The 22,086-nt window shown below is 39.7% G+C and overlaps 1 protein-coding gene across 5 annotated transcripts in view; it reads left to right on the forward strand.

Annotated features, from left to right (window-relative positions):
- The window catches only part of lpp (LIM domain containing preferred translocation partner in lipoma), a 145,990-nt gene that overhangs the window by 97,368 nt on the left and 26,536 nt on the right, over positions 1-22,086 (forward strand). For all 5 annotated transcript variants that reach the window (XM_026304850.1, XM_026304848.2, XM_026304853.1 and 2 more), the window contains 2 exons: positions 774-1,370; positions 14,236-14,332. In XM_026304850.1, the coding sequence (XP_026160635.1) occupies positions 774-1,370; positions 14,236-14,332 (694 nt within the window). The remainder of the gene's footprint in view (positions 1-773; positions 1,371-14,235; positions 14,333-22,086) is intronic.

A 22,086-nucleotide genomic window follows, 5' to 3' on the forward strand; every position in this document is an offset into this window, starting at 1 on the left:
CAGTTGTTCAAATACTGGGAATATCAGCAGCGGCGGGTTGTGTTGCTGCTTTACAGCCGTCTCTTCCTAGGAACACCAGCATCACAAATCTCAGTGATTTAACACCTTTCCCTTCCAAGCAGCTAGAGTCAGCACAAGTGTCATGTGCCATTGCCAATCTGCTGTCATGGCGTCCTCTGCCAAACAATTTATCCCTTCCCCTCTTGCTTTATTAGCCATAGATTATGGATGGTCGCGTGCAGTGTAGAGCCTCTGCTGTCGAGCTAGCCTTGTAATTGACTTGGTGAGGCAGGGTGGATAATCATTTAAGTGTAACCCACGCTGTCAGTAGATATCTCTTGAATATAACTGTTGTATTTATACCATTCAGCAAGATTTAATCATTTTTATCAAGGACAGATTAACAACTCTGATGGTCTCCTGACTTTTCATCTCGCACCAGCATCAGGCCAAAATTTCAGCATATCCAATACTTTGACTTATGACCACATTCCTTTAAAGTTCATGACATTTCCATCAACCTCAGCTGCAGTTTGTGCTTATGTTCAAAGGTTTGCTTGTTAACATGCTAAAATAAGATGGTAAACTTATGTGTTGAATAATATATAATAGATATCTGTTTAGCATAAGAATATTAGAATTGCTACTGAGCATGTTAACATGCTGATTTAATTTAATTTGTTGCAGAGAAATATAGTTGTGTCGCTGTTTTTTTTTTTTTTTTGTTTTGTTTTGTTTTTTTAATGGGAGCACATTTTTCTGCTGTTTTTCAGAACTCTGGGTCCTCAGCAGGTTCCACTCCCAATGCTCCCGTTACTGGTTACAAGCGAATGGTCATTCCAACTCAGCCGCCTCTGACTGCCACCAAAAAGTCCACGCCCAAACCTCAAGCTCCTGGGGGAGTCTCTTCTATCCCCTCTTCTTCGGTCAGCCCAGGAACCAAGCCTCAAAGCCACATGGCTCCTCAGCCTGTCCCGGCCTCTTACGCTACAGCTTCCACCCCGAGTCAGCCGACCTTCAATGTCCAGGTGCGGGCAGCCCAGCCCGGCCCACAGCATCAAGCCCCAGGTGGGCACCATTTTGGCCAGCAGCCCATTCGCAGCCCTGCACAGGTACAGTACATGCCTGCCCAGCCCAGAGGTCCCGACTTTGCATATGGACCGCCACAGCCTGGCTTTTCCCCCATGGCCCAGGGTGCATATCAAGAGCAGCACCACCCAGGAGTACCCCAAGTCGGTAGCCTAAGCTCCAGGAGGCCCGACCCTGCCCCCACCCAAACATACCAGCCTCCAGGTCCCAAGAAGACCTTCATCACAGATGTACCACCAAGCTTGGTTCCTTATAGCTCTGGACCAGCTGTTCCACCAAAGGTAAGACCACTGATACATGCAAAACACAATCAGTTAAATTTTACTTACTGAAATTATAGTTGAAATAAAGCTACATTTCTAACTCAGGGCAGAAAACATAAAAGCTTTCCCTGCTTATTTCAGTTTTTTTACATACATATAGTTGTTGTGGCTGAGGCTACTTTCAATCCCTTTGTTTTCATCAGTTTACACTATCGAGTAGATGCCAGTAGGTTAAGAATAGTAGCCCAGACATCCATTTCCACATCTCCTAGCTGCTTCTTGAGAACCCCAAGGCATTTCCAGGCCAGCTGGGATATTTAATCCCTTCAGTGTGTTCTAGGTTTGCCCTGGGGCTTCCTCCCACTCAGCTATCCCTGGAATACCTCCACAGGGAGGAGTCTGGGAGGCGTCCTGATTGGACGCTTGAACTACCTCAATTGGTTTTTGTCAAAAGTGTAGCAGTTGTACTTTAAAACTCCATGGTATATTTGAACTCCTCTGCCTAACTAAAAGGGTGAGTGCCGATACCATGGGAAGCCAACTAGTTTCTACCATTTGTGTCCAGAAATTTAGTTTCTTTTTAAGATACTGTCCATAGTTGTGGGTTGGATCATAGTTGGAGCATAGTGGTAAAAGCTTTGGTTTGAGCCTTAGTTCCTTCTTTATACAGTTTTCCATGATAAATATTTGCATGACTGAAATAATCTGTCTGTCCATAAAAGTCTTGTTCCATTTTATCATCATGAACATGACCCAGAGCTTTCACTTGGGTCAGCAACGTCCTCTTACCATAAACCATGTCCTTGAATTCTGTGGGCCAGGTACTGTCAAGCTCTAGTGTTTGATCAAGTTAGTCATTGTCAGTCTTTGAGTATCTTTCAGTCGTGTTGTAAAGTATACCATAATCTGTGCCATAGTGGCTCAGCAACAGTACATAAGGGCCTAATGATCTGTCATTGAGACTAGATTGTCCTTCCATTTTCTGGGTTTTGTAGACTAGAGTAATTCATGTTTATCATTCCAACAGTTGAATACTTCTTTAGCAGCATGATGCTGTATTTATGCCATTTAATACTACAAATAAATAGTATCTAATACAAAAGTATCTACAATAATGTGGAAAAGCAGCATACTAAACCCCCCATCATATTTAATGTAATCATAGTCCTGGCCTTGAGCCTTCAAAAGCATTGTACTGAGGTCACTGGAAGTTTTTTATAGAACTGTACAGTACATGATTGAGAAGAATTACAAAATATTGTCAGCCCTTAAAACAGAGTAGACTGTGCCACAGAGACATCTGTTCTAATCTCAATATATCCCGCTGTCAACAATCTCTGGAAAGTGCAAAGCCCTTGAGTTTTCTTTAATTCAAGGATTTTATGCTAGTTCACAATACAAACAGGGCCTCCCAGCCTGTGGGAATAGCCCATCAAGGACTACACTTTACTAAATACAAATTAGCTTCAACATTGCAGCAAGTATCTTAAAAATAAGTCTAATTATATTTGTTCAAAACAAAAGTCTACATTTTCCTTGAAAAGCTTGCTTTGGTCCCAGTATGATGCATTATTAAAAAAACAAAAGGTGGCGTTTAATATATTTGTGAGCATCTCTTTGATTTCAGATAAAAGCAAATCTCTAATTTTACAGATTCTGCATGTAGACTATATATATTTTTGTCTTTCTTTCCCAAGGATGCACTATATTAGGATAATGGTCCCTGCGCCTCGCTCCGTGCTTTTTTTGAATGCATTGAAACATATCGGGAAAGTTAATGTTCTGTATGCAAACATTCATCTAAAGACTGTGCTGTAAATGACTCAGTGGTGTCACATCATGTTTGACCCAGCCCTCCCCTAAAACATTTGTATCCAAACCTTAGTTTTAATCTGTTTTTTGTATAGCAGATCTTTAATGCCCAAACAGACTAGAGACACTATAAAAGCCAGATTAGAATGAAAGCAAAATCTGTCAACTTTGCCTTTATGATCTCCACTCTCCTTGACCCAAATGTTGTGACATGTTCATAACCTTTTACAAATAGTGTTAAATCTACTTAAAAGAAGAGGGCAGTGCCTCTTTTTAATCTGTTGTGTAAATAATCCAAAACATAGTCAATTAGAGGAACTATTTACATATTTGACATAATTATCAAAAATTATCTCAAGTCACTTTGTGTTAATGGTGACTTTATGTAATACCCGGGACTTTCTCATTAGGGGGTCTGTGACTTTGATTGAGGACTTTATTAAAGAGATCATTTCCCATAATTAAGTGTATTCATAGAAGGTCAGTGTCATTAGAAGTCCAAGATGAAGTCCTTGGATGAAATTCTGTGATCTAGAGTTGTTCTGATTAGCTCGTCTGCTCTGCTCCCCCACCCCGTGTCACCCTCTGCCACCCATCACCCAATCCCCCAGTGTTCTTACTCACACGTATAGTGAAGGTGTACGAACAGCTTTTCACTTCGCAACAGGCTCTGAGGATGCTTAATTACCCAAATCCACAAGTGTTTGATCTTTATTGTAGTGTAAAAAATTAACAGATTTCATGGCTGCCGGTTAGCATACCAATTTCCAGGAGACTCTCTCGTCTTTCCCAAAATTGGAAGAAGGCTAAGCTGCATGATGACTTGTGTTGCTGCTGAGCTTGAGTGACGTTTGACAGGGGAGGATTATTTTGAACTGCTCAATCCCTGCAGCCAGTTAAAGGCCCCTTGAAGGTCAATGATGGTTTCAACTGTCAAACATGTTTAAATATCTGACATTTCTCTGCCTTCCAGCCCTGGCCACTTTGCCTTTTGACCTGCACAAGAACATTTTCATATGGTGCTATCACCATGTGTCCAAAGTACTCTTCTAAATTTGTGACCTGAGATAACCCTCTTAATCTCCCAGGATTGTGTTTTCAAAGCTACAGCTAAAACACCAATTTAAAAGAATGCATCTAACACCTGTGAAAATCCATCCATCCAGGTTAGGCACTTCTCTGTCTATGTCCACATTTTTTTATAGCCCTGCTTTTTTATATAGCCCTGCTCAAAAACAAAAGCTTTAAGAAGAAACGAGGAATAAGAACTTTTTTAAATTATAAACACAAAATGAATAATAACCATTGAAAGTTAAGTTTAGAAAAAATAGCCAACTCAATGAAACATCCCTGCACTTCAGCAGTCACCTGTACACCAAAAACAGGTGGGAGCCAAAAATTACCTTAGATTAAAGGCTGTGGTGCCCTAGATTAGATGAGCCACTGTGAGTAATAATGATTTCTGATTTATTGACATCAGCATGACATAATGCACAACTTTAAAAGTACTGTGGCACATTTATACCTGGAAAGATCAATGTCATGTCTTTGGGTGATTGACCCTAGCTGCCCCCAAAACTGAAGAACTATGTATAGTTCTTAAAAAAAGCCAGCCGACTGAGTGCAGGGTTACAAGCTCTTCTATAGGCTGCAACATAAGATTCTCCTCCTGGTACAGCGTCACCATGTGCGAGTGCACAAGTGAGAGAGCCCAGGGCTTCATCAAGATGAACACATGTTACCTGCAGACCTGTGATCCTTTCTTTGAGTGTAGATGTACCTCGTAAACAAATTGCACTTTGTTCTATACAATAAACAAATGGTAATTCTGAACCACATAAGTCCCATATTTTTCATTGTTTTAATAAGTGTTACATACCAATTTTGAAGCAGCCATTTGGAAAAAAAAAACATAGGACCTTGGTTCAGATTAGTGATTGATGTTATAGTCACTCTCTTTTTCTGACACCATGAGTTACAGTATTTTCATTTATGTCACAGCACCATCAAAAACATTACATTGAAAGCTTTTCCACAGATTTTTGTGTGCTTGTCTTTAAAAACTGTACAAGTGTACAAAATTTCCCTCTGGCTGCATGAAAAATAAATGATTCTTTAGAATTCCTTAAAGCTACTTTCTATTTTTGCTAAACCACACTAGAAAAGATGTTTTAATTCTCACCATGTACCTCCACACATTTGTTGGTTTGCTATTCAAATGTCACCGTGTTTAAAGGACACAATCATGATTTCTATTTCAGTGTTGTGTTTCTCTGTACCAATTAATGTACGTACAGTGGAGCTTTCAGAAAAATGACACCACTAAAATAAAATAAGACTGTGTGTGCATGTGCGTGCGTGTGTGCGTGTCGCTGTGCGCGTGTGCGTGTGTGTCTGTATGTTTGGGTGAAAAGTGCAAGTAATGAGCCTGAAAATATAATTAGAACATATTCCATGCAGTTCTTCAGTGTTATTGTCTTCACAGCACAATTAAAAACAAAATGAGTCATGATTTTGAAAAGCACACCCCCTCACATCTAAGTATGAATACTTCAATTACACCTGTGAGGCACTCTGCCCTTTCATCTATTTCTTTGTTTCTTCTCAGGCTGTTCAAGAAAACAATTTTATACTTATAGGCAAAAATAACACGTGCTTTGCTGTTTGTTCATTATGATTCATTCTCATAATTTTTTCACCTAAAATTAACTCTTAACTTGAGTGGAGCCAATATTCTAACAACACTCACATTAATAATAAATAGTGGATATTAGACCTGTTGATGCACGCATGATGCAAACAGACCCATGCCTTCTACTAATGCAGACACTGTTGCATAGCATGGCCAGTGGTCAAAAACGGCACTTAGTACCTGAATGTACCTGAATGTGAGACATGATTATAAAATGAAAATAAACCTCTTTTGTTTTCAAAAGTAAATTATTATGCAATTTCTGCATTTCAGTGTCAGGCTGGTTGAAAAGGTCCAGCATAAAAAATGGAAAGATTATCATCAACATTTTTATATACATTAGCATATTTTAAGTGAATTCTTAGATTAAAAAAATATCCATAGTGAATCAGCTCACAGCTGTGAGTCATTTAAGTTGATTCATAATGTAAGCAGTAAATACAACCACACATAAGGGTACCATTTTTTACAAACATAAACATTACAGATATGTCTTTCACTTGAAACTGCAGTAGACATCAGACAGGGATGTGCATAACAATTTGTCCTTGATGTTTTGAAACTAAGCTGTGAATTTCATGCGATTTGCAATTATCCACAGTGACATAGAAAGAAATCTGGGAAGCTGAAGCGCCACTGTGAACTCTGAGCAGAATCTGTAAGGTGCAAAGCATTAGAGACAAAAGCCTAAAATGATTTTAAAAGTCTCTGTTTCTCTTAAGTACCGTTTCATTATGTTAATAGTGAAAGGCCTAATCCAATGTACTTTCTGAAATTAGAAATAAAAATATGATGTGGATCATTTCAATATACAGTTAATGATTTTAAAAAAAATCTCACTGTTTATTCAGTAAGAATCCATACGACAGAAAAAGCCTTGTTCATGTGATTTTGGAATATTAAATCCATTGGCTGATATGAGTTGACTGATTTGTAACCATCAAAAGACAGTACACTTCCACTGGAGCCAGGCTTGTGTGACAGGGATTCCTGTAGCATTACACACATACAAGACAGTGTATATAATTACTGCTGTGCCTACAAACATGTCGGATGACATGGCACTTACTGAATACTTCAAAGACTAAAGGTCGCTCTGCTAGACCTGATCCTTGGGTCAATGATTGAAAGTTGATCTCCACATCAACACACCAGTGAGTGCTTCCAGGCTTGAGCTGTAACAAATCTCAAATGCAAATATAGCCACAAGCGACAACAAAAAGGAATTAGGTCCATTAATGGCAACAGAGGCAAAAGGTAGTATTGATAAATATGAGGAACATAAATGCCAAAATGAGGGATGATCAGAGCTCTGCACCTTTTGTGACAGGCCTCTACAGATATGGCAGTCAGTGTCTGTGTGTGTATCACAACAAGTGTGTATTGGTCATCAGAAAATTTGAATGTGTCACTTGGGTATAGAGTTAAAAAGCTCTTATGAAGGATTTCTTCTTAAATTATGAAACCATTATGTAAAATGCTAAATTATTTAAAGATGTATGTATTAAGATTTTGAATTATTCACTAGCATTAATGATAAACTCAGGTTGTCACAGTGCACTGCAGAAGAATGGGTCATATTTACTGTTAGACATCAGTGGTTGGAAAATTAAAGGTAGTGCTATGGTGCAGTGATTTTGTTTGGATCTCTTGGCCACATGTTCTTCCAGTCGTTTCAGGCTGTGGTGGACAGTTGGTAGTAATGAAAGGTCAAATAGTAAAGATTTGTTTGTTTATAAGAAACGTCATGGGATACCTTTAAATATACTGTATAAACGCAACTTTCTTATTCAATTTATTTTTAAAGCGCCAAATCACAAAACAGTTATCTCAAGGCAACAAAACCAAAACCTGAATTACTGCAGTAGGCCTTTCACACAGTACTGTATATGTGCTGCCGACCCAGCAGGGACTACTAAGTGACTAGAACACAACTGTTACATAAAATAAACATCAATCTGTAGTAAACCCTAATTAAAACACTGCATTTGCTGTTATTTCACTCACAGATGTTGCGCTTCACTTTATTCATGTGATTCTAACTGCATCTAACCACACAGCTAGAGTGCTTGTAGACTCATGATAAAAATCTCTAGTACCCACATGTATTTTCCTTGGAAAATGAATGGCTCTGGAAAGAACTCTAGAGAATTAGCAGGATCTGTTTCCTGGAATCTACTCTAAAGTGTAGTTGCATCACACTGTGTATAGGTAAGTATGGTCACACACAGTTTTGACTGACATAAAACTGAGAAGCAAAACTGTCATAGTATTACATCTGAAGGTTTCAAAGTGTGATGTCAAGTCCCTAATTATCTACAAAACCATACAGTGAAATTATTTAACTTGAAAAGACTTCATTTGAGTAATAATCCTTATTGGTTTCACTTACAACTAAAGGGCTTTTCTGTCATCTGCTTTCTATTTTGCTAGTTGTTGATTGGCTGATTCATTTGGTCAGTGGTAACCTTCAGTAGATCGAAGTGTTTGTCACATAACCACTTGTAAATAATAGGCCCTGCCACCCTGTTCTCCTATGGCCCCCTCTGAGACAAACAGAATGGCTGGTAAATAACTGGACGGATCAATACCTGTCATTGCAGTTCAGTGAGCCCCGGCAGTCAAAAATGTCTGTGCAGTTTGTTTATTTTCTTGTTTTCATCCTCTCCTGTCTGGCCTGTAGTGAAGTGATGCAGATGTGTTTTTATTCTGCAGCATAAAGTCTGGTTAGTTAATGATGCTGGGGAATGCTGGGTGACAGTTGGACGACCTTTGTCTATTCACTCCAAGTCCTAGAAAAACAAAAAAATATATATTAAACTGTGCATGTATATGTATTGTTTGTTGCTAACACATTTCAATTGATTCAACAAAACCAAGTAAAAGTAAAAAAGTACTTTTCAGTTTTTAAAATTGCTTTTGCGATAGTGTTAAAATCATAACAGTTACGTAAATAATTAGGTTTTTTTATGTTTAGCTTTGAATAATGAAAAAGCACTTTTCAGCACAATAACACAGCTTCACTGTACTCATGTACTGACCAAAGCATTTTCCCCTTTAAGTACATGAAGATACTATACACAGTTATCTTAGCTCAGGCACCACCTGCATAAACAGTGGCCCCTGCTGGCTCCTCCTGGACATGGACTCCTGCCTTTGAACACCTCTCTGCACATAAACAAGTTTAGTCCTTTTCTGGAGTGTTGCTGAGACTGGATTCCTCTCTCCTCTCTCAACATCCTCTTCTGTCCACAAAACGCCTGGCTCAGAGTCCATGAAACGTGTACACTTTCTAAACATTTTTTCTCACCAAGGAAGACATCCCTGAGTGCATCAGGATTTGTGTATTGTCAGGTCCAGCAATTTAATGGTAGTCTTTGGTCCAGAGATATCCTTCAGGGTGTCATTCCGATAAACCATGGGGCTGTTTAGGTGGAAAGGAGGAGGATATATCATGGTTTGCTTAAGAGGTAAAATTACACAGGAGATCGACAACACTGTGTATTACAAAAGGGAAGTGCAGGTTGCCAATACGTAGATTTTAAGACATAACCTGTATGAATCTTCATTATGTCCACCACATGTGTTTAAATATAGATCTGTGCTGCCACATGAAGGGAAATACTTTGTGTTCTCACCCAAACCAGGAAAACCTGCATCCTCTGTAATATGGTGCTTGCTATATTCACGGGTTTGTAGTGGAACACAAAGAGACACCAGATAAGTTTTATCTCTGTCCCAACAATTTGTGCAGTCATTTGTTGTTGTTGTTTTATTATTATTATTATTATTTTTCAGATCGCTTGTGGCACCCCTCTCTATGCCCAGATTTTCAAATATCTGTTTGCGGGGGGATGTGTCAGTTCTGAACAGATGACCTAGTTTTTACACATGCACAATCTTCCAAACATTGAAAGGCCCTATACATACATTACATGTTTCTGAACACCCTGAAATTCATCCCTTTTATATGAATTCAGTTTACGGCAGAGATTTGAATGTCTTTGGAAAATGGCAATTATGGAATTGGTTAATTTTTAATTATCGTTGGCTGCTCTTTTCTCAGCTGCTCTTCAGTTGGCTGTTATTTTTTTCTCAGTATTTAATTGGAACTGAAACAGTATGACCTATTTTGTTTGGAGAATGTATACTTTATCTGTGCCTCCTCAGAAGGTGGCCTTGAGCTTAATTTTGCAGCGCTGTGATGGTTCTTCTGAAAGTGTAATGGATTTCAGATTACTCAACCTGTTTAACATCGCAAGCAGCAAATTCATCAGCTGGATTACATAAAGCCACTAACATGTGATTCCTCTCGCAGATTGAACACATTCTTAAATTAAATACGGAACCGCCAGAAAAATGACAAAGCATCTTTCCCACAAATATTATTTTTTTCCCCCCAGATGAACCACTCTGTTTTGAAGTGGGATACTCACTCTGTATCCCAGACAAAATAGATCTGTGTAATCAAATAAAGTGATCCACTTTAAATTGATGGCTCTTAATATACATACATTGTATATATTTAAAAAAAAAAAAAAAAACATATTTAATTGTTTTAGCCCTGTTTTTGACACACAACACACTGAAGCCCCCTCTCCTCAAAAACACCCACTAACACACACGCAAACACACACTAAGTCATTGAAAGGATAGTGTGACTGATCCAGCAATCCTTTCATTGTTTTGGTAAAACAGAGTCGCCTAAGCTGCTATAATCACTCATTTAATGTCGTAGCAACAAATGCTTTTTTTAGATATTCCAATCCAATAAAAATCCAATCCCTCATGAACCCTAACTAATGCAACAGTCCATTCCATTTACTGTTGTTATGGTTCTTATTACTGATATTTTTAATAAGACATTTCCTTTCAATGGCTGTATGTCCATTTCAAATAATGCCATTGTGATTTAGGGAGACAAAAAGCCAGGGTGTCAGATTGTGCGCTGGCTAAAGCTTCTCTTTTAAGCAGTGAAAGCTGCATCTCCATTGACACCAAAGAGAATGTTGTATTGTAAAGTCCATCATCATTTAATCTGTGGATAAATATGTCTGTGGGTGATTATGTCTCTCTTCAGTTTGTGCTGATTGTGCAGGAAATGTGAAGCTATTGTAAAAAGAGAGAGAGAATGCTTTTGGTTGAAGGTGCAATATTTAGTTCACAGGAAGCAAAACCGAACCTGATAGGTGGCTGCAGGTTTGGAGACAGTTTTGTTTTGCAGTTGTCTTTCATTTGGCTCGCTTTTCAGAGCTTTTACTCTTCCCCTTCTGGTTATCACTTTCTGCTCAGTGGTTCGTGCTGTTTATGCAATGGTTCTCATTGTCTTTGCAAGCTACTTTTAAACTGTGGAAAAAAAAAAGGTACTGCGCTGAATATAAGGATACAGCCCCTGATTCCTTAAGAGTTTAACTCAAATTTGAAGTCTTGAATGTAATAATATTCCAGCTGTTTTGCATATTTCTCAGTTTTTCAAATAAATCTGTAGCAATGTGAGACTTCTGTCCCTGCAGTTCTGGAAATTCCCCCAATTTTTTACCATAGTTCATGATTTGCAAATAGTTTAGTTCCAGCTTCTCTGTCAGTTGCACTCCTTTATTCCACCTTTCCTAACAAAGGTGTAGATCAGATGTTCCGAGAGCAGCTGTCTCTCTATCACTGCAGTGGAAGCAGGAAAGACAGAGCCTGAGGTTTGGTTTGTAGCAGGACACAGTGCTGTCAGAGTGTCAGGGGGGGAGCACGAAATGAGCCCCCTCCGCCCACCCCACCCTCCATTCCTCACATAATCAGTTCTGACATAATGCCAATTCCACAGTGGGTGGTGGGCACAGCTTTATTCATAGAGGTGGCAGTGAGGCAGTGATCGCCTCCCAGACTGCTTTGTGTGCTCACCTTTCACTGTCATGCTGGATTAGGTAGCATGCAACAGTGGTCACTTACAGATCGTACTGTTGTTTTGACATGAAGTGGTCTGGCATTTAACAGTGCTGTGAAAATCGTTTGTCAATCGGATGGCATTTGATGCTCCATCGGGATCTTCTTTAAGGAGTATTATAACTGATAGACTTTCTGCCACTAAAAATATGGCAGATGACCTGGAACTATAAGCCTCAACATACCAGGAAAATAGGTGCAGCTGTTAACTCAGTCACCACTTCATTTTAGCACCGACTTCAATGAAACTGCAGCAGTGTGTCCTAGGGGTGTAGGCAAACAATTTACTGAATTGAGCCAGATTTAACTGAAAAAAATTATGTCTGCTGCACGTATAGCTGCTGTATGGTTTCTATTGTTGCCTCTGAAAAGCTGAACAAGAACTGCGAAGCAATCATAAAGCATGCAGGGAAGCAATTTCTTTCTCTTATTCAAGTGAAAAATTTTTCCGTGCTGTCACAAAAGACTCCCTAACAAGGTGCTTTAAACTCTCTGGCAGTGCGTTGCTGCAGGGTGTCAAAGAGTGGATAAGGTATAAATGAAGCTTAAACTCAAAAGTCTGTTTCTGGTAATAGCAGCATTTTGTTCCCTCTCCAATGTGCTTTTGATGTGGTGCTAAGATTAACAATGTTAAATCGTCCTCTTCACTCTCTCAAACTAACAGCACAAGTATAATGAGCAGACAGTGACAACAAGTCCTTCTTTGTGGTATATGTACAATGTGCAGACTTGTCCTTTCTTTTGTGCATGATGTTGTATTTGAATTCAACCCTCCATTAACCCTCCATATTCCCTCATTAACTCTTGTTTATTTAATTTTTAAAAAGTCATGTCATTTGAAGTGACAATTGAAGAATATCCAGCCACTGAAGAATGTTCCTTTCATCTCTTCCTTAATCCTCCGTGATGTGATCCTAGCTGTTTATGCTTGAGTGGCTACGAAGGCGCAAGGTGCCAAGGAATCCAAGAGCTCAGGTCCAGCTGCTCTCTAGAGAGTGCGCCAGCAAGGCAGGAAGATTTGCACGTCGAACATGTCGATCCCTCAGAGTTAATGAGGCCTACTGTTTTGGCTTCCATTATCAGCGTGCTGCATCCTGAGCTGGGCCAAGTAGAAGTCATGCATCATAAACTCTAGATGGTCCTTGATACACTGAGGACAGTAAGCAGAGCTCAGCATTTCTCACTGTCCCTGGAAGTGGACTCTGTGGAGTATGGCATGTTTTCACCAGATCTGATGAACATTTACATTGCCATCTTTTATGTGTTGTTAAACTTACACCTGGTTTAATGTAAATTCTTGAAATCCTGACTGACGCATACAAATTCATACTAATGACAATTACGTGCATACAGATTTAGTCATCAATAATATCAGAACAGTTGTGCGACAAGATCTGTAATTACTGTTTTCTTCTGAATACAAAAACATTTTTTCACTCAATCTGCTATTGATGAGTACCATTCACCTAGTTCCCAGATGTCACAATTAGGAACACCTGTAAGGTCAGTGCAGATCTTGCCCTGTGATACAATATTGAAAATCAAATCTACTATAAAGATCCAGCCAGCCCCCAGATCTAGGGAAGTTCATCCAAGTGTCACTGATTTCTCGAAAAGCTTGGCTGCGCCGCACGAAGAGTCAACTTTGGGTCTCCAGGGTGTCTACAAAGAACACACCTGTGACGGGATTGCAGCATAAGCCGGGGCACGGGGAGGGGGAAGGGGATACGAGTGATTGGCAGAAAATGTCAGGGACAACACGTCAGCCCCATACAGAGACACAGCAGGTAGATGTCAGAGACTGCATGATAAGAGGGGAGGGCAGGCTCACAAGGAAAGGAAGGAAGTGGCATCTTCATAGGGTTATGACATTCCTCTAAAATCTCTTACAGATTAGGCCCCAAGAAAGTCTTTTGTGCTCAGAGTGTGACTAAATAACTATCTCCTGACCGATCTGCCCAAATGTACAAGACTTTAAAAAGTACCTTTCCTCTAATGTTTGCCGCCTCTTTTCTTTCTGTTATCATTATATTCCAAACACAAGGATTAGTCAGGGTCACAGTTTTTTTCCACATGCTTGTGTTGCACAGAAGGGTATGCACAACCTTCTGGGCTTTACACCACCGGGGCCTGAGCCAGGGTCAAATATCTCAGAGGAGAAAGGCAGACTGAAAACCGTCTACTGCATGATAATTACAGTGAACGTTTTGTTTGACCTTGAGACAGTGCTACATCCTGATTTATTGAAGTCAGAGTTTTCTGAATCTTTAAGTTAAACTTGGATGTATTGTGTTAAACGCTTCATTCATTTTTCACCTGTTATTTAAGCAGTATTTTTGCTCATTTATCATTGAGCTAGCTATGTTTACAAGAAAGTGCTGAAATCACCTGCATTACCCTGGTGTGCTTTGTGAATCACAGCACTGTTTCTTCTTTGGATTTCAGGGCAGTGGTCCCATGGCCCACCCTGAAGATGAGCTGGAGCGGCTGACGAAGAAGATGCTGTTTGACATGGATCATCCTCCATCTGAGGAATATTTCGGTAAGAAACATACTCCAGTTCATCTCACTCACACTTTTCTAAAGATATTTTTTAAGCATATCATTTTTCATTTTTATGGGGCAATAGAGCTAGTTTTTCACATTTAGGCTGTGCATTAGCATTTGCTGCTAATTACAAGAAAGTATGAAAGGTGTGTAGTACCTAATTTCATTGCTTTTACTGCATGTTGCTTTCTTTTTTTTCTACCACCGAAGGAAGTTTTGGAATTAAAAAGAAATTTCACCATTGACTACTCGTTGGCAATTAGTGAGAACAAAGTGAAATCCAATTAAATAAACTGAAACTGATCCATTGTTAGTGTCAGTATTTCAGACATCTTTTTTTCCCCAAAATGAAAATACATCTGATGGGTTGCAATAGTGCAAATATCCCATTAACAGTAAGGCAGTCCTTCATCTGGCACGCTCTCACTCACTCATACCCAACTGATCGTTACATGCTATTGTCTCTTATCTCATTTCTCTATCTCTCATTATGTCGGTTTTCTTTGTGCTTTTTTTAGTCTGGGGAAAGTGTGTCCTAGTCTACTGGTTCTACTACAAAACCAAACAAATGCCACATATATGGTGTTAAAGGCTGAAGAAAAAAAACAATGTGGGATAGTGGGTTAATAGAATAAAACTGGCATAAGGCTTCCTCGATTAGCCCACTCAGTGACCCACAAAAGTAGTTTTGTATCACTGGAACAATGTTTTTTGAAACTGGCTCGAGGCTCTTGAGCACATTGCAGGTGTGTATGATGCACCTACCCCTGGTATTTTTGGACCCTTCTTTTTTCACTGATCAGCATATGCAGTAGTCTGGAAAGCAGGCTCATCATTGTAATCAGGGTATAATGAGAATGAGAGACACCTTACAGACTTTGGATAGATTAGACATCATGATTTTCCTAAAACATTTGTTTGACCGTCCAGTAGTATTTCTTTTTTTTCTCTGAAGCACTTGATATTTAATTTTAATTCTCACTTTAAAAAATATAGCTGCCAAGATTCAACAAAACACCAATTTTAATACTATTTCGCAAAATAGGATTCAAAAGACGAGGATTCTGTGCATTTATATTTCATTTCTGTTTTTCCGCCCTCTGTACCCTCTGCTGCCAGCGAGTGCCATCCCTCTGCTGCTCTCTCTTCTTTAGCCTTTAATCCCCTTTGCCCTGGAATTAGTTCCCATGCCCATTAGATACCTCACTCAATACATTCACAGGGACTCTGGAGCAGGCTTTATATCAGCACATAATCACACAGCACACCATGATAGCATGTGTAGGTGTATTATAGCTACAGGGACATGTATTTAACTGGTATTATGAGATATTCGGCTTCACGTTGGTGCGTACTGATGTAAAGACCTTAATTGGTTCACATTAGACATAGGTCAAAAAGATCTACTGGCTTAAGCAAAGTATAGTCATTTTGCAGAGGAATGTCCCTCAAAACCTTGTTGGCCTAATTTTTTTGGTGAATGTGTATGCAATTCAGACCTGGCATGAGCTCTGTGCGTTGCTATACCATGTGTGCAGTTGCTGCTCTTTGCCAACTATAAGGATGGTTGGCTGAAGGTTGGTAAACCAAGGACGTGGGATTTGAGAAATGGGTCATATGTGAGTTAAGGTAGCTAGAACTAGTTAAGGATAGGGTGTGCATCCCCGGCTGACAGCAGCTGGCTGTTACTGGAGTGGAGGAAGAGGGAGAAGGGTCATCTTGTGGTTAAAGAAGGCGACAGCTGAATTAACTGAGAGATTGAAAGAGGACGAGGGCGCGACTGAGGTGACTGTAGGGACTCATTAGTAGAGAGTTCAAGCGTAGGCACATGCTGCTCTGCAAATCCACAGAGCCTCCTTCCTACCCCACTGAATAATATACATATAATCACCACTGTAATGCTAAAACTGATTTTAGTCCGACATGTTTCTCTACTGTATATGCAGGGCTATGGGAGAGTCGGTCCCAGAGTGTGAGACTTTTGTAATTACAAAGATTCTGATGGCACACAAGCCCCTTCTTTTTGGCAGGGTACAAGGAGAAAGAGCCCTAGCAGTTGTGGAGACCCTAAGGCTAGTAATTAACAAGATTAATCAAAGTGGGGCTGCGATCTCTAGCCCACTACTGGACTCGATCATTGTCTTCCTATAGCCAAGTTTTATTGGTGTCATTAATGGGGTGTCTTTGATGAGCCTTTAATTTGAAACAACTATAGTGTATTTTCATGCACTATAGTTGTTTCACAGGGTCTTGAAGGAGTTAACTGAAAAAAGTTAATGTTACACACTTGGCTCTGTGATGTCACAAGAAAACTTTTCATCGCATTCATTTGAGCTCCATCTAAAATACACAAAATTATTAAGGTCTTTTGCAACAACTGCTGTCCAGCATTTAGACTGGACAAGTCTTTGGATACTTTCTATGGCAAAACTGGCACATAAAAAGCAGCCACACTCACATGCAATCACTCCTCAAGCTGTTTTTAAAAAAAAAAAAAAAAAAAACCTGAAAATGACGCTGTATAAAAGAACAGCCGTTTTTTGTGAGAAACCCAGTTTGCAAGCCAGAAATTCCCCCTATGATTGAAGCTTCTTTGAAAAGCAACTGATTAGTCCTGATTTAGAGTTCCAGATTAGATTTGAGTAATCTGAAAGAGCCTTTTCTCCAAATGTCATCATCCGTCATATTTAATCCACTTAGGTTGTGCGTAGGTGTACTGTGTTTGTGGAAATCTAATAAGACACAGCTACTCAGCTTGCAGTACAGATGCCTTGGCATTTGTGCATCAGAGGAACTTACAATATTTTGTCATCACTACATTTCTGTCAACCAAAACCAGGACATAAAGCTGAATAATTGAAAGGATGAGATGCTTTTTATTATTTACAATTAGTGATGATGATACTTGTGCAGTGTAGTTCATTTTGAAGCAGAAAGTCTGTTTTTATTTCTCCTTTTAATACCAGAATGACAAGTTGAGAATTGCTTCATATTATCCCAGATTTTTTTTCCCACTGTATAGAATTAAGAAAGATGTGAAATTTTAATATCCAATCAATATTTATACAAAGTGACTTTTCCAAAAACATTTTTGAGCAGTGGCATAAATGTTTTTGTATCACCATCAGATGGTAGTCATTGGAAATTAGCAGAGAGTCATATGGGCGTACTATACTCCTCACAGGACTCTGAACTGTCGGGAAAGCCTTTCCTCCCGGTTTGAGTTAGCCTTTGTTTTATGATAAGAGCCAAAGAAGAAAAGGCACGCTTTGCCATTTTTCCTCATAATGTCGGTTGGATGAGCCCACATAATTTATAAGACACCTCACATGAAATGTTCATGAGGTATCTTGGAAGAGAAACGAAGAGCACTGTAGCTCCAGCAACAGTACAGGCCAGAGGAGTCAGATCAGATCAGCTAAGGTAATTGGGTCAGAAAAAGTTTAGGTTCACACTGTGCGCTCATGTGGAGCTGCCTCTTTTTCTTCATAACACAACTGAGCATCATAACTTAATGTATTAATAGGCTTCCAGTTTAGACAGCTTTGTGCATTGTCTAAGATACTCTGGTGGAATTAATTTGCATATTACTGAGGTCGCCCTCAGCAACCTCTTAGGAGTTTGCTTTTAGATGTGCCTCTACATGTCATAACAAGTGGGTTGTGTGTCAGAGTAAAACCTTTCTGCTGCCTTAAAAAGATGCTCCCCCACCATCCCCCCCACCCCTCCACTTCCCCATCACACACCACCTCCACAGTCTCCAAATGCCTTTGGCCAATCATCTCCCCCAATACAGATTACGCTTTCCTTTTAGTGTATGAAGGTGTACCTTTAAAGTCTTGTTCATTTTTAATGTTCATTGCATGTGTACAGAGGAAAAATGTGCTTGTAAATATGCAGGAACAACATGATGATCCACTTAAATATATAGATGTTTTCAGACATGGAAAAGGTGAAATAAACTGTTAAAGTTTAAATCCTTAAGATTTTCATTAAATCAACTACTTTTTGATGGTTTGTAGTTGCCACTTTTTTAACCATTCAATTCAGTAACTGTCTCTATGTCATAGTTTTTCCATTGTAGGCCTGAATTCACATTGTCTTGTCACGCACAGAGAACTGCATGATATACATGCCTGCATATATTCCAGTGTTACTGGTTCAATTTTGTCTCACTGGAGTGAGCCCCAGTGTTCACCTTCCTAAGCTTCACATTATTATCAGTATCCACATATAAGATAAAGTGTTTGCTAATGCAACATTGGTAACTAATTGTGCATCACATTAAAAGCATGCAACAGGCGAGAGTGACTTTTTATTGTGAAGCAGTGACAGGAAATACAGTATATTGTCACTGAGTTGACTGTCTCTTCAAAACAAGAAACTAGCATGTGATCAGACTGTGGTTGCAGTTCATATTGACTGACTATTGAAAGGAGGTGAGTTTGTTTGGCTTTGCCATAACAATACACCAGCTGCTCTTCTATCATGTTTCTGACAAAGCTGATGCTTATTGAGATACTTGCTATATTATCTAGGACATTACGGCAACCACAGGTTTAATTTATACTAATACTAATAGTATAAATACTATACTAATAATAGTGACACATATGATTATGTAGCTGAATAAAAACATAAAAATGAAGTGCTGTACAAATAAAATTTCTGAAATGCAATAAATCACAAATATTGCACTGTACTTAACATCTGTTAGACACAAAACAATAATAGAATAATTTATTTCTATTTTAACTTCATTGTTTATTCCCCACAATGATCTCTTTATTGGTCCTTTATTTTGAATAGCCTATTTCCTCTTTCACTAACAGAGGACTTCCTTAAATCACAGTGACTAAGTGTTGGCCCTCTCCTTGTTTTGCTGTGTACTCCATGTGTAGGCTACATGTATGTCACTACGAGACAGGAGAGCATAATGCTGCTGGAAGGAGGTCAGCAGTAACCCAGGGGCATGGAGGCAGCACACCAGTCAGTCTGGTGACATGGCAACTCACCTAAAGCCCATGCATCACTATACCACAGTGGGTTATAATGTACATCTGCAAAAAATGAGATTACACAAAACAATAACCATGAATTATCCTTTATCGCTGCCTTTTTTTAAGAAAGTTAGTCTGCACATTTGACTTCTAAGATCATTTCACCTCATGTGAATCATGTTAAATGCTTTAATAAAGGCTGTATGATGTGTATAAAGCCACACTGCCAATTCTCCTCTGCACAAAATTGACACCACACCATTTTTGGCAAATATTTTCTTCCTGCAACTTTACACCTAGAGTAAAAACCCCTTTCATTAGCGCTTAAAATCTGTTTTGTTTTTTTTGTTTTTTCCACCGCTCTCACTAGCATCATATCTTTTGCTATAAAATATGAAACTTTGCGTAATGTGTGCTTCTTTTTGAGCTCTTATCGTATTGGGAACTGAATGAAAAGGCCAACAGGAGTAGCTGCTGCTTGGGGTTTAATGAAATGTTTCCACAAGAGGCTCGTTTGCTAGTTCATGTGCTATCGCCACAGTTAGGGGGCGCAGACCGTGTGTCTCTGTGTTCGTCATGGGTATCACTCCACTATTTTATCAGGCTCTGGAAATCGGAACAATTTTCCAATCATGTATGATTTCCCACAGTTTCATAATCCTGTGTGGTTGTCTTTTTACATGTGTGTCTGTGTTTTTCCTTGTTTTGGTCCCTGTCGGCTACGTAACCTGACTGCTGTGGTTTAATATGGTGAATGTATGTAACAGAGATAACCCAGATACAGAACAGATCCATTATCAATTACTCATCAGTTTATTATCATGATGCTATTTTTTTCATAACAATGCAGTATAAAGATTACTACTACTGTACATTACTACTTAGAGGTTGTGCAAATCTGTTGAAGAAATCTTCTAAGAACTTGTAGCTTTTATGATTCTTCAGTTTCATGGAAAACTGTCTACAATTCGCTTCTTTTAGTAGTGAGATCTTACATGTAGCAATTTTTCTATGTCATTGTTTTGCTTGAAAGTGGTTACCCGGTGTCACCTGGTGGTCAAGTATATTTGTTTCTATTTTCAGCTGTGAGGACAGTTTCCCAAGTCACGGAGTAGTTTTTTCAGCAGTTTATGCTTGGTTTTTTTTTCCTCTCATTATCTTGTCCCAGCACTGCCACTGACCTCACAATGATGCTTTCTAGTTTCTCATCTGATGCAGTGTGCCAACACGGGGCTTCTCTTCCCGGCGACAGAAGCCTGCTTTTTGGCAGCGGTTCACGTGAGGTCGCCAGCCCCTCCACCACCCCCACCCCTTCCCCTTAAAGTCCCTCCCCTCCCCGTCCTCCCCCGCCAGGCTCGGCGCTTGCTATCCTGCCTCGTTGAGACAGCTCCACTGAGGCTTGCAAGATCAGCTGCCGTGCAAGCCCAGCTGAGGCTTCCGGGCACTCACATTGCTAGATTTCATTTGTGAGTGAGCGTTGTTTGACCTCAGGAATGAGTAGACATCTGCATGCTCATGCACGCAAATGCAGACATACTTACAAGCACACGGGTGCGCAAGAATAAACATGGATAAACATACGCAGGCGCGTTTGAACATACAGGTTGTCCAAATATTCAGCCAGACACACACTCACCTGTTCCCTGCCTTCCCTCCCTCCGCACCCTCCTTCTCCTTATTCGCCAGCCTCACTTCCCAGCACCCTTCCACGTTGCTCCTGCCAACCTGCTTCTAAAACATGTAACCTACACTCAGTCCCCCTTGCCCCGCCGCTGCAGGCCCTGACAGGCTGAGCTGTAATGCTTAGTGGCACTGGCTTGCCGATCGCCATCGCCGCAGCAGTTCTGCAGATTGCTATTTGCTGACATTGGGAATGAAATTAAAGGCAGGGGTTAAGTAAGAGGCATTCAGAGATTGAAATGCAGTGATGACAGCTATTTGTCTCGTCATCCCAAGGCAGCTGAAGGCCACAGTATTGTCAGCCTGTAAGGAGGGCAATCTAAAGCATCAAAGTAGATGAACCTAGAGGGGAAAGAGATGAAACGGTGCACAAATTATGGCCTCTGGCACTTCAGTATCTTTCAGTTACACTCCTAATGTGTTCAACAGAGTTCTCTTCTGCTGTTAACCACTCACTGACCAATTGTTTGTGTCTTAAAGTTTTCGCAACTTCGTAAGGTTGCTTGGCTTACCTTGTTAAAGAGCTAACAATGAATTAATATTCATTATAAACACATTATAAAATCCAGCCTATTAAAAATATAAAGAAAAACTAGATATCTGGTGTAGGTATATTTTAATTCATGTCTTTGTCGTGTTGTTAATAGTGGAACACAGTATATACAGTACCTGAATGTGTTCTGTATTTTTACTACCATATATGTTGGATATTTTAATCCAAGCACAAAACTTTAGTTGAAGTCCCAAAATGGGTTTTGTGGTTCTTTTATTAGTTTTGGATACGAGCTACAGTTGCTGGCTTTGCCTTTGGGGTTTGCAAGGGTTGCACCAGCAGAATTGTATTCTTTAGTAACATAGTGTGAAAAGTTTGGTCTCCCACAAAAAAAAAAAAAGTTCCTTGCGATCCTTCTTTACATGCACGATCTTTGATTTCTGACGATGTAAGATCAAATTGAGCTGCAAGTGTGCTCCCTCTCTGCCTTTCATGCTGCTTCAATATCACGCCGTGAAAAAACAAAGAAGGCAAAGACTGAGGGAAATCTGAAGCGTTCTGCCACTCAGCATCCCC

Source organism: Mastacembelus armatus, chromosome 4 (assembly GCF_900324485.2).
Source record: "Mastacembelus armatus chromosome 4, fMasArm1.2, whole genome shotgun sequence".
Classification (NCBI taxonomy): domain Eukaryota; kingdom Metazoa; phylum Chordata; class Actinopteri; order Synbranchiformes; family Mastacembelidae; genus Mastacembelus; species Mastacembelus armatus.